This window comes from Meleagris gallopavo, chromosome 1, assembly GCF_905368555.1.
Source record: "Meleagris gallopavo chromosome 1, MGAL_WU_HG_1.1, whole genome shotgun sequence".
In the NCBI taxonomy this organism is placed as follows: Eukaryota; Metazoa; Chordata; class Aves; order Galliformes; family Phasianidae; genus Meleagris; species Meleagris gallopavo.
Window position 1 is genome coordinate 143098980 of NC_139404.1, and position 13863 is coordinate 143112842.

Consider the following 13863-nt stretch of genomic DNA (forward strand, 5'->3'; position numbering starts at 1 on the left):
TAATTGGAAGTCCTACTGCCAAATCATTCTGGTTTCCTTTCTATGCAATAATCAACAGCAATACTTACATATAGACACGTGAATTCTGCAGGATTTTGTAACGGTTGTTTCAGGGAAGATGCACGTAGCTTTCTCTTTGCTTTTATCTGGTCTTCGTAATTCTTACAAATGGTCATCAAATTGGAGAGAAATCGTAGCTCATCTGACAAAACTACCTGCCACATGGTCTCACTGCCATACCTCTGCACGAGCTCATCTTCTGCTGCCCTCCTCTTGCCCTGGCCACTAGAGCCTATGTACACACAGGAGGAGCCACAGCCACTCATCAGCATGCCAGAAATAAGAATAAAAGTGGTTTTCTTTCAGGCAGCTCAATTAGCTGACATCTTATGACTGTAGAAATATTAGAACCACTGATACCGTGTGGCTTAAGAATAGAGGAGGGAAGTGGTGCTGCCAATGTTCCTGCAGCAGCCTGCAATTAGAGTGATTGAAGCCAACTGTGAAACCAGAAGATGTTCTGATTTATCTACTGCTTGTAGAGGGAAGCTGGGCAAGCATAGCCTGAAAGCATACAAAGGACCTAGTTTCTAGGTAAGGATCAGACTGGTCTGCCTACAGGCCAACTTAAAAGATGTATGGAGATAAGATGGGGAAAATACTGATAAAGAGATTATGTCTCAGACTGAAGAGCTGCAAGTTGCTCTGGAGAATCATCTTTCTTTCATAGTGATTCTGCATGACACCATGCAAGCAATTTAAATCAGCTATTCACAAATGGTACTTCCTGGTTTGTCCATAGTTTCCCAAGTCTGATACAAGCCTCTGGACCAATAAATGGTTGTGAATTAAAGCAAACCTTCAAAAAGTTTATGTGCAAAGAGGAGCTTATTGAACTCTGGTGAAGGTTCAGGCAAGGTCTGAAGCAGGTAGGAGCCAGCATGGTCTCTTTGAACCAAAGATGAGAGAAGATTTGGGTAGGCTATGGAGTACTGCTTGGTCTTCATGCAGAGTGCTCTGAATGGCCATGTATTACCCTCTTCTTGAAACAAGTCTGAAAATAGAGGTTTTGTTCTCTTTTCCTGCCCAAGTCAGATACTTTGAGGTGACCCCAGTTCGAAACCACAGTGCCCTGGATCCCTGGCAGTTACACACATGGTGCTGGGAAAGTCCATTTTTGCTTCTAGTAAGGCACCGCCGCCACCAAGGTGGGATAAATACCAGCGTCTGCTGCACAGAAGTGTAATGGATTAAGTAGCAGATACATCAAATGATCCCTAACTATAATTAGCTCCCTCTGTGCTTCTAACACTACAGCCTCATACAAATGATTTCTAATGACACATGCAGTGACTGGGAACACGGTAATAGCTGTTTAAACAGTTGCTGATCTCTGAGCTGCTACACGACAATGAATTTTACAATGATTGAGAAACTTTGGATATTTTTTAAAAGTGTCTCTAGCCAATGACCTAGAGAAATGCTCTGTTCAGGTGAGAACAGAGGTGATGCCCTTCCCCTAGTGGTAACAGATTACTAGACGCTTCCAATCTTAGTTGTGCCCATTACCACTCTTTCCCTACAGCATGATTAACAAAACAAATAACACTCTCCCAACTCATGCCTATGGTGCAGGCATCCAAGCAGAGTTATGATGGTCTTCCTAAAAATATTCTTATCTAAGTGGTTCTCTGCAGCTACACTAACATACCAACTGTTCAGAACTGAAATCTTGCTCTCCTAATAGTAAAACATAGACCTTATTGCTGAATAGGACCTATACATTGTACCAAGGCCATGAGGCTGCTAGGCAGCTGGGGCCAATATGCGTGGACCATGGTGCAAGATCAGGGACCAAAGCCTGCAGTTACAAAATGCAAGGTAGTATGATTTTGTATTTTTTTAATAATCTCTTTTGATCTTGTTCCTCAAGCTAAGGATGATAATGAGGTTTTTATTCAAGAACAGTCTTTTGGTTCAAGGAGCATGGAAAATTGCAGCTTTTGGGAATCATGAAGCCTGAAAGCAAAGGCTCAAAAGAAAGCAAGTTTGCAACTTCAGCTATCTCATTAATAAGTAGCCAATGCTAATTGCATATCATTTAGTCACCAAAAATAAGCAGAAAATGCCACAGTTCTTGAAAAGCACATCATTCCCAAAGAAAACTTCATTTCTTACGTGAGCTGAAAATTTGACTTTGTTAGACGCTTGCTTTTAATGAAGAAACAATGTCGTAATACATTTCACTTGACCTTGAAATGGCAACACAGCTTATTCTGTTTGGTGATTGGGTTTCACTTCACAGGAAATGGAGAGTAAATTTAATTTTCTCTTTCATAAACACATACATACTAATTTAAATGTGATCTGCTGCTATTTGAATACTACAGGGTTACCTCACTACAAAGAAGTGCTGCCAGCAAAACATGATCTGTCCTAGGAAGGCAGAACATCATGAGTGGCAGGGGGCAGAAGATAGCTTCTACAACGGCCCAGGTCTGAGAGCTGATACCTAAGCCAGTGTCTGATCCATACTATAACCTGCACTTGCTGTGCCATACTTAAAACTGCTCCACTGTAAGGAAGACGTAAATACATTTCATCTGTAGTGCTCTTTGTTTGCAGCAATAAAAGCTAGAAGCAGAATTGCAGTTTTTCAGGTAAGCAGTATTTCACCATTTTCAGTTTGGAGGGTTCAAGATTGCAGTGAAGCACAGATTCAGTGGTACAAGGATACTAAACTGAGGGTCAATCAAGTATTCTAGGAAATTTTACCTAGCTTTATTTAAAATACACCTTATTGTTAAAGACATAAAATTGGTGTGACAGTGGTATCACCAAGCAGAAGAAGAGAGAGAAAACTTTTATTTCTACCTTTTGTCTGAACGTTAATCTGCATTTGTTTAAAACAAGCTTCACTGTCTATCAAATTCTTCTGACAGTGAAGCTGCTATATCCTGAGCTAACCTGGAGAGGTAGAGGATGCCCCATTGAAATACTCAAGGTCAGGCTAAATGAGGCTCTGAGCACCCTGATCTTGCTGTAGGTGTCCCTGTTCATTGAAGACCCCCAGAAGCATGCCTCTTGTTTCACCTGAGACATCTGAATGTTAGATGTTCAGGTCTGAACTAATCTCCTTGGGCTGCCTTTGTCGTCAATAGAGAAAAACAGGTGTGTCAAAAGAGTTAATCATTTATCTTTGAAAATTCTCTTATGGGCAGATAGTATGCCCTGGAGGAAACTAGATCTCTCCCCTGAGGGCAAAGGGGGACTTTGGGATGACTGGCTTCTGTTTAGACATCTAACATTTCTATGTCTGAAGTTAGATGAGGTTAATTTCATCCTTGGTTACCATTCTCTTAGGTTAAAACAGTATCAAGAAAGGTTATATCTTGAATTCACTGTGGAGAGATCCAAACTGCCCATGGCAGATGAGAAACTATTTCAGAGACAAGTCTATCTAGTTCCAATTTGCACTAAATGGGAAACAAGATCAGAGCCTTTAACAGTATCTGCGCTTTCCACCTTTCTTCTGCTCCATGAGAAACAGTCTTTAGTCATTTAAATCAGTTTTATGCCACTATCAAACTTTTTTCTTTTTTTTTTTTTTCTTGAAAAGCATTTCTACCAGTTTCATACTCTGATGACTCCAGGGGAATATGACCATATTCAGGGAACAAACCATGGCTGTCAGGTCACAGGAGCATTGGATCCTGAGATCTGCACTGAGCATTTTTTGTCTTCCATGAAAGCAGAACGCTGTCTCTGATTTCATGGCTACAGTCTACTGACGAGTTCAAATTAATGAATATAAGATATAGGTATAATTTCACTTTCTGAAAGGCTAAGACTAATGCACAGTTTTGCAAAACCTAAGCCTGAACTCTCTCTAGTTTCCTATAAGTGTGTTTGCTGCCCTTGTAGGTTTGCACATAAGCAGCAATTGTCATCTTTAATATAGGGGGTTAAATAAAACTAAGGTAAAATTAATCATTATTCAACAGAATTGATCAATATTCAACAGAAGGTGGGTGGAAGGGTGAAATCAAACTTAGGAGTGGAAGGGATCTAGTCAGATCTGGGTATATTAACAAAACCTTATTCTTCCCCTTTACTAAACCCTATCATAAAGACGTTTGCTGCAATGACAAGAAATGTAATCAAATGCGTTTATCCTAACAATAAGTTAAAAATAAACATCTGATTTTTGTAAAGCTTAAGGAAGATTTCTGCAAACATGGCATCTGAACACGCAGACAATGTTACTGCTCTGTCAGACGCTTCGACAAGTTGCAAGGATGAAAATTTCTTACAGGTGAAATCCTACCTCTCTGCCTTTTATGGCCTAATCTTCCTGGTGTGCTTCCCAGGGAACATTGTAACCATTTTTGTTTACTTTGTCAAGATGAGGCCCTGGAAAGGCAGCACCGTCATTATGTTAAACCTGGCTGTCACTGACCTACTGTATGTTGCTACACTTCCTTTCTTTATACACTACTCTGCTAATGGAAATAATTGGATTTTTGGAAACTTCATGTGCAAGTTTATTCACTTTGGCTTCTACTTCAACATGTACAGCGGTATTATCTTCCTTAGCTGCTTCAGCATCTTCCGCTTTCTTGTAGTCGTCCACCCAGTTAGATGCTTTTTCATTCAAAAGAAGAGATGGGCAGTGGCGACTTGCACAGTAATTTGGATGATTTCCCTGGCAATGATCAGCCCCTTGGGCACCTTGATCTCCATAAAGCATACACAGAACAGGACAATCTGCCCAGATCTGTCTTCTGCAGAGGACCTTGACACTACTCGATGGTATAACTGGCTGCTGACGATATTTGCCTTCTTCTTGCCTCTGGTGACAGTGACTCTGTGCTATGCACTCATTATTCAAGCCTTGGCCAAAGGGCCCCATACGCAGGCTTGCTACAAACAGAAGGCTCGCAGGCTTGCCATCGTCCTCTTGGTGGTCTTCTACGTGTGCTTCCTCCCCTTCCATGTCTTTCAGATGATTCGGATTGAGCTTCGCGTGCGAGTGGCTAGCTGCAATCTCAAGAATACGATCCTTTTTACATTTATTCTAACTAAACCTTTAGCAGCATTAAATACGTTTGGAAACTTGTTGCTCTACGTAGTGGCAGGAGACAGCTTCCAGCATGCGATCTTCTCACTCCTCAAGTTTTGGACACGCAAGAACTTGAAATAGAAAAGACTGATGATATGCAGAGAGAGTCCAAATCTGCCCATAACCAGGCAGGCAGAACCTCTCCTCAGTTAAAGTACTCAGGCTCTCACTTTGGCCAATGCCAAAGGAGAATTTATCTGTTCTATGTTTTAGAGTTACACATCATCATTACAAACAAGCAACCACCCCTTAAAAATTAAAATAAAAATGCGAAATAAAATACTGAAAAAAAAGTAAATTTCTCAGACTTTTTTTCTGCATTTACGTGCTGAATCCTTAATGTCTCTTTTAGAGAACAGCCCATCAATTTCAGCAAAAAATAGTTGCTTGTTAGTGGCAGATACAGATTCAGGATGGGAGTAATTTCATTTAATTTTAGTAACTTAGAAGTAAAGTGCCCAGTCTAAGTTAGGTACCTAGCTTTGACTTCTTTTCTGATTAAAGAAGATGGATGAGATCATCCAGAAGACAATTCATCACACCTACTTTAGACCTGCAGAAGGATTCATCTCACCTCCCTGGAGACCTTGACAGAGTAGATCTCTATATATAAGCTAATCACCTTGGCCTCATGTTATAAATTTCTACTATAGTGGAGAGAAATAAGCAGTTTTTAGAGTGTGATTCACCTAATTATTCTTGATGCCTGCATTTAGACAAGATGAATCATGACCTAGAAGTGCCTGTTTCTCACCATTGACCATAGAAGGTAAATAGATCAGGCACAGACTCAAATGTAGGTGCTTTACTTTTATACTGGTCCAGTACAGAGTGGGACAAATTGTTCTCCAGAGGTGGTTAAGAGGGGGCTTGTACAACAAGATCCTATTCAGTGCCTTCAGTAATCTCCTGAGCATTGATGGTACAATAGTACAAGACTACTATAAGGGTTTTCTGTACTACTGTTTGTGGATTAACTGTAATGCAGGCTTGAGAAACAGGAAGAGACTCTCAATCAGGGAGTTTTAGTGACAGGACAAAGGGTAATGGTTTTAAACTAAAAGAAGGGAGATTTAGGTTAGCGTTAGGAGAAAATTCTTTGAAGGTTGTAAGGCTCTGGAACAGGCTGCTCAGAGAAGTTGTGAATATCACATATGTGAGATATCCAAGATCAGCTTGGATGGTAGCCTGATCTAGTGGGTGGCAACCTGGCTCATATCAGGGGGTCAGAACTGGATGGGCTTTTAAGTCCCTTTCAACTCAAGACATTCTTTGATTCTATGAGTTTGTGATTCTGTGTAAATGGATGGATGTATAAATGGACCAGATTGATAGAAAATAGAGATTCATATTTGTCTCTTTCTTTACTCAGTGAAGCTCTACTTGTTCACACCAAATAAAGAGATAGTTGGACTTGATAATCTCAAAGGTCTTTTTCAATCTACACGATTCTATGATTTTATGATTCTAAGGAGCAGCTTTGGGTAATAACACATCTGACAAGTAATATAGGCCATTTTACAAGAAAAAAAACTATAGACTCACAGCAAAATAGAAGTCTAATACTAGCAGACACAATTGAGAGACGTCCCAGGACCAGCTGAGGTATCCTAGCCATCATCAGTACAAAACTATTATCAACATAATATTTTGAGACTAGAAGCATGATCACAGAGTGATTCATCTAATGTTTTTATAGCATCTCTATTTGATGTTTCATTACTGTCGCTTACCACTCTAGAATGTCCATTAAGTACTGACAACACCTGCTTCCATAAGACTTTCTTGAGACCTTTATCCAGTCCCTTTATGTGTGGCCTTATTTTCAAGTGACCACCAGACTACTGCTGCCATTATGCACAGACCCAAATGGCTGGCAGGCAGCCTGTGATTCCTCTGTTGCACATGGAGCCTATTCACTACCTCTCTTAGAGCATCAGCAGATAGGGAAAAACAGAAGGCAACACCAGGGCAGGAGAGGACGTGAGAAGCCATCCCTGACATAGTAAGAGAGATGGGAAAAGGAAGAAAAGCATTTGTTTCAGAGTAGGAGGTGGGCTCTGAAGCAAAAGCTAAGGCAGGAAATGCAGATGGAAGCCTTTTTTTTTTTTTTTTTTTTCCTGCAGAAATTGCCCATGTCAAGGAAAGTTTTTCCTTCTGCACCGCACAGCATGGCTGTGACCAGTACTCATCCTCAAAGTCTGGGGGAGAAAGCTAGTTGAAGTTGAAAACTTGCCCTGTGCAGGCCTGCAGAGATGTTCACGTAGGAAAAATTTTAAAAAAGCAATAGAAATATCTCACACTCTACACATTGTGCTGGGTTTGTAATCTCTCCAGTTTCAGTGCTGCTCACAAATGCTTGTTCCAGAGACATGAGAGGCATCTGATACATCACCAGTAGGCAAAGATGAGCATGACATTTTTTCAGGTTTGAGCATACTGTCATAACCCCTTTTTCCTTTTCCTTTTCCTTTTCCTTTTCCTTTTCCTTTTCCTTTTCCTTTTCCTTTTCCTTTTCCTCTTCCTCTTCCTCTTCCTCTTCCTTTTCCTTTTCCCTTTCCTTTCCCTCCGCCTTTTTCCTTTTTCCTTTTCCCTTTTCCATTTTCCCTTTTCCCCTTTTATCCTTTTCTTTTTCCTTTCTGCACCATTTTAAAATGCCGAAGGCCTGGAACATCTTCAGTTCTAGCATCACCACCTTGTATAATTTGGGCAGGAGAGCAAATATATAAGTGACTTGATTACAAACTGTACTTTTACAATTTCAGTAGTAGTCATAAAAAAGGAGGAGGTCTATGCAAGAGTCCTTCCTGGCTCCTATCCCTTCAGTCAGTGCTGGCATGTAGCTTCTACACTGCTCCATGCTGTGATACCTCCCCCCTTTGAATGTACTCTGTGCAGACATACTCCCACTTCTCCCCTGCCCTTCTAGCCTCCCACTGCTCCAGCTGTATGCCTGGCACACTGATTGCTGTAGGGCTGTAGATCTCAGGAGGCTCATTCCTGACCCGGTATCCTATGGTGTGACAATGGCCAACCGAAGGCGGTAGTCAAATAGTCACAGCTGCTGTGCAGTTGTCAGCATCATTCAGCACTCCTCTGTAGTTTATCCTCACCCTGAGCCAGAGGGGAGAAAGGGAAAGACTACTGTAATGTTATCAAGAAACTGCAAGCATCTGCTGTGACAGTCATGTCTAATAGCAGACCACAATCCAGATTTACATCACCACAGATAAGAAGAACAGTTTAGCCATATTAGTATTTTATTAATTTATTGTTTTACACCTGTATGGATTTCATTGTTTCTTAATTTCTAACATTCTCCTAAGTTTGTCAGAATTGCTACAATGCAAAAGCTCAAGATTCCTTCCAACAATCTCTAATGCATTTGTGTTAAGAGAGAAGAGGAAATAGACTAACCAAGTTCAAGGAATAAAGTGAGCCTTTAACTCAGTCTACTATGGGTAGGGCACCAATCCTTAAATAAGTAGCATAGTACAGTCATTTACTGCTCATGTTTGTGATGCTTTCACTGTGCAGGGGCATAACTGCATTCACACACAAGCCAGACAGACATAAAGTCAAAACAGATGTTTTATGGCTCTCAATAAAGTCCCAGACCTCCTAGCCTGCTTGGACAGGTAACTGCACAGGTGGAAGGAGTGTACCCACAGAGGACAAGGGTGACTTTTTCTCAGAAAGTACAGAATTTCTCTGGTGTCTGATTCCCAGCAATAGTTGAACCAAAAATGGTGGCTTATAAAATGATTTCTTGTATAGTGAAAGCAGCAGCAATCACTCTTGTAAAGCAAATAGTAAGTGTTAGGAATGCTACTGTGTATACCATGTAATTTTCTGCTCTCATCTCCAGGCTGCCCTTTGGAATTGTTGGGCTCCTCTGGAGATTTCCCATTGGTCTGTTGGAGGCAACAGATCCATCTCTAAAAGTACAGGAGGCAACGTTCTCATCCCCTGGGCAGTTCCATCAGCCTCATCTCCAGTGAAAGGAGGCTGTGGGCTAAGAAAACATCAGAGAGTGAAATGCTGTTCTCCAATTCTCTCTACTAAATCATCTTCCAATGGAAAGGAAAAACAGGGAGGATTCTTTTTACACAGGCAGAGGAGAAACCCAGCCAGTGCCAGCAGCAGTGACAGTGGCAGATTGTGAAGCCTGTTCTCCACACCTACCTGTTAACAGTGTGGGGCTTGGGGACCTGGTGACTGATAGTGAAGAAGGGGACAACGCAAGTCTCACCAGGTGTACAGCATATACACCTGGCTTGTTCTCCACCTCTAAGGAAACAGAAATATCCCTATTTTTAAAATGGTTAAAGAGCCCAGCAGACAGTCCAAACCTACCTGAGCAAGTTCCTTGTATGGGCTCCAGACCTGTATGTGTGATACACATGGTAATGCTTGAGGGACAGTGAAATGGAAGGGAAGAAAAACCTGCCTCCAGTTTGCTGAGACTGTGAGTGAATATGACCCCCCTTTTCCTTTTTCTTCTTTTATAATGTTTTCTCTTTCTCCAGTAGCCTGTGCTCTGGGATGTCTCTGCTGACCCTACAAGGAGCAGATGTATGGATTGACATGCCCAGCACAGTTGTGGGGGGGGAAGGCATCGCACAAAACCACAAAAGCAACCCACAAAACCGAGTCAGCTGGTCACATGTTGTGTAGAAGTGTAACCACACAGGGCTGGACATACAAAATGCTCTTTGGTCCTGTGACCTTACGGGAAAGAAGAAGCTTCTGCTAATTCATCAAAAATCTTCATTCCAAAGGAGTAAGCCTGATGCTCAGTTCTAGGTATCATTATTTAAGCATTGTATTTAATATGATGACTGTCAGTAACCTTTCTTTTCTGTATATGTACCAATCCTATGCAAATAGTCATGTAGTGCATCCCCACATATCCTCAGCAGATTTCCCCTTAGTGAAAACACTGACCCAAACATTAACCTCAGTGGCTATGCATCGGTTTGCATATGCAAACCCTGAGGAATGGTGACTAGGATGGCTTCACTTAAAGTCACATGCAGTGGTCTGAGAATCTGAAACACAAACTGTGCTGACAAGCTGAACCTGTTCTCTAAAGCTATCCTGATCTCCTAAAGCATCTTGGGCCAGCACCACAGAGATGAAGGCAACATCAAAATATATTATGGGTTTGTGTAGAAGGAAACAAAGGCTTTTTGGAGGGCTCTGAATTTTACTTCAATATGCCAGTGGAGGGGCAGTGGGCAATCGCAGCAGCTTGCAGCTTGTGTTCTCATTCTTGTGCACCACAATTACGAGGGGAGGGGATAACACTGCTGTGTGCTGTGGCCAAGTCATCCACCAGCAAAGAGGGAGGGACAGTCTGGCCATGAGCTCACTGGAACATCAAGCTTTGGTCCTAGAGCAGGCTGACCCTCCCATCCAGCAACAGAGAACCACTTTATCTTCCCTTAATTATTTCCCCTGCCACATTTTATCCGCTTAGAGTTATAAGCTCTTTGGGGCAGATGCCTTAGTGAGCGTTTGCACAGCAGGATCAGAATCCCAAATGGACCCTCCTGGCATTATGAAAATTCAATCAAGGGCTTGTGCCATAAAAATGTAAATGATGCAGCTACTTAGCATTTGTGCTTATAGAGACACAGAAACAGAGACGTGCAGATACAGATACACAGGGAAGTAGTACCTAATGTAAAAATGTAATTCTTCCAAAATAACTGCTACATTAAGTTTTAACCTCTTCCTTGGGATATGAATGCATATTTCACTTGTTCCTTTCCTCTTCTGCAGTACCAGAGCAGCATGATGCTGAGGGGCAGAGGTTGGCTGAAAAGAATTTACCTTTTCAGAACAAAAAGAAATGACTACAAAATAATTGCAGCAGCGGGAAAAATCTTTGGAAGCAGTTTTCAAAACAATGTGGTGACGTTCTGGGTTAAATACACATGATCACCTCTCAGATATAATTTTCTGCCGTGCACAAATTAGTAAGGTTTTACTACTGGTTTCAAGGCCAATCTCTAGCTATTCTGCTTTGTTTATATTTAATATAGGTGGCACCTGGCTATTGAGCTTCTTTTTTGTGCCATGGAAACAAACTCTATTTGCCTATGTGATAAACAGTAATGTTCTGTACTAAAATGGATTTGGCTGTGCATCCAGGGGGAGGCTATTCAAGTATGGGGCATTTGCTTGTGTAAATTTTGATGTAAATTTTGCCGTTAAGATGCTGATGTTTCAAGACGATTCCGTGGCTCATTTCAGCACTGCACAATTGAGTGTGTCTCACTGTCCAAGCTGTTTACATTTATTCACGTACTTAGAATACAAAGAGCATCCTTATCTGACCTGTTTTATATTCATATCTAGCATTACATCACCCTCTTAAGGTGACTACTTTTGCTTTCTGTAAAGCATCTGTTTCTTTCTCCTCTGGGGGAAAAAGTAAATAGAAGCATATCTCTGGCATGCCTTTTTATTTTAAGTTTTCTTTTCTCTTAGCAGTCATCCTAAGTAAGACTCCCTCAACTGACTTCAGATAAAATGGAGGCCTATTTCTGAGTGAGCTATGGGTAGTTTTACAGGCATCAGGGAGGAATGACATCTTGGAGAGCCCAGCCAGTCCCTCCTAGGGCAGATGAACTGTACAGATAGTCAGTGGTGTGCACAGTTCTGACTTCAGTGCCTCTGGCATGATGAACCTGGCCTGCTGTATCTCATCCATATGAAGATCATTATTTCTGTACTGAAAAGTTTGGTAAAAAAAAAAAACAACAAACCAACAGATTCAGGTTTGATGTTACATTTTAGAGTATAACGTGAACTTTTGCCACACCTTCTGGCTAATCAGTATCTTCCGACAGCCTAGTTTAGGAAATCTGTGTATTTGTTTGCCCTGCTAAATAAGAAGATGTGGTTATGTGGAACAGAATACAGAACAGAATACAGAATATCCTGTATGTGTTCTCAGTATTTGTTTTATAGAAAGATTATATGTAGATTCATAGAATCATTTGAGTTAGAAGGGACCTTTGAAAATCATCTGTTTTCCCTGCAAAGAACAGGGACACCTACAGCTATCTCAGGTTGCTCAGAGCCCAGTCCAGCTTGACCGTGAATGCCTCAGGGATGGAGTATCCACCACCTCTCTGAGCAATCTGTTCCAGTGCTTCACTAGAACTAGAACACCATATGGATGAGACACTATGAGAATATAATAAAATGGAAAAATAGTAATAATGATTGAGCAACAGAACAATAATAGCAGAACAATGTAAGCAGAAAAATGGAATAGAACTTGTGGAATTGTGAAGAAATAATAATAATAATAATAGTAATTATTATATTATAAATATAAAGTATAAAATAGTATAAAAACATTCAAAAATATATTAAAAACATTTAAAAGTGAGACTCAGATCAAATACTTGGCACATGAGAGCTGGGGCACTCCAAGCACTGTCCCTATCCCCATTCCCAGTCCTGCATCAGGAAGTATCCCACTCTCCCTGCACACATCTGAGTGGCAATGTACTCAATTTAAGACATATATTTATTTTACTGGCTATTTTTCTATGAAAATGGTAGGTTGTGGTTGGACTTGATGATCTTTAAGTTCTTTTCCAACCTGAGCAATTCTATGAGATCCTTTTGCATAGAGGACTGCAGGGCATGCCAAGGGAATGGCAGGCTGCTATGTAGATTTGTGCTAGGATTTGGTTTGGGTTTCAGAAAGTAGTCAGAAGGGTGTTGGAATGATGGTAGCAGCACTGAAAAAACAAGAACCTGGAAGTTACAGGAAAAAAGCAAAAACCATGAGAGAATTTGTGCTTTCAGCATTCAGAAAAGGGATGAAGAGTGTTGAGCAAACATGAATGAAATGAACAGGAAGGAAGCCATCACAAGGGAGGAAGAGAAGGACTACAGTGTGCAAACACAGAGCAGGTAGGCACACACACACATGGATTTAAGAGCCTGAGAAGCCATTCAGAGGGTGGTTTATTGTCCCAAGTCCTGGTTGTGCATGTCTGAAGTATCACTGCTCTGCACCTCTGCAAACTCACTGAGTTTGCTGGAGAGCCTTTCGAAGCCCTTAGAGGAGCTTGTCAGACAAGGACTTCTCATTAGGCCCTGCTAATTTGCCATAGCACCGAGATGGGACACGCTCTGACAGACACCCGAAATGGTGTATAAGAAAATGTTATGGAAATTCAGAAGCACGACTTATGGGAGATTCTGTCCTGCGATGTAACCAAACTATTAAATTTCTTCATGAGACTTCTGAAGGATGTAATTTTCAGCAGTAAAATCGAGAGGCTGCCAAGTGGCTGAGAAATATAGGTGCTGGGGAGATTAAAATGAGTGGCAGCCTGCAGGGTGAGAGCTGCTGGAGAGATATCTTCCCCACCTGTGGAATGGGTGCCTGCACTGACAAGCATTAATGCTCATTCCTAATGCTCAGCAATCTATAAGCTACACTTCTAGCTAAAAACTGACACAGCTGAAAATTTGTCTCAGTTACACCCAAGCAACACCTACGCGTTGATGTGATATAAAATATCTCCCACTTGCACCAAGACAATTCAGCATGATGGTTGAAACAAACACTGTGAGAAGAACACAGAGAGGAGAGCTGCAGAGGGATACATGTGACTTATTCCTCACTTTGTACAGCTTTCACTATATCTTGTTGATCCAGCTGTTTGTACATTGTCCATTCTATGTTGCTTTTGTCTTTTAAAGAG

The 13863-nt window shown here is 41.2% G+C and overlaps 1 protein-coding gene across 1 annotated transcript; it reads left to right on the forward strand.

Annotated features, from left to right (window-relative positions):
• The first annotated feature begins 4237 nt into the window (after window positions 1-4237).
• Window positions 4238-5203, forward strand: LOC100542777 (2-oxoglutarate receptor 1). Its single transcript, XM_003203243.4, has one exon. The coding sequence runs from the start codon at window positions 4238-4240 to the stop codon at window positions 5201-5203; it is 966 nt and encodes a 321-aa protein (XP_003203291.1).
• The last annotated feature ends 8660 nt before the right edge of the window (window positions 5204-13863 follow it).

Bases quoted from the DNA above. Each gene is read 5' to 3' on its own strand.
- LOC100542777 (XM_003203243.4), top strand. From the start codon at position 4,238: ATGGCATCTGAACACGCAGACAATGTTACTGCTCTGTCAGACGCTTCG.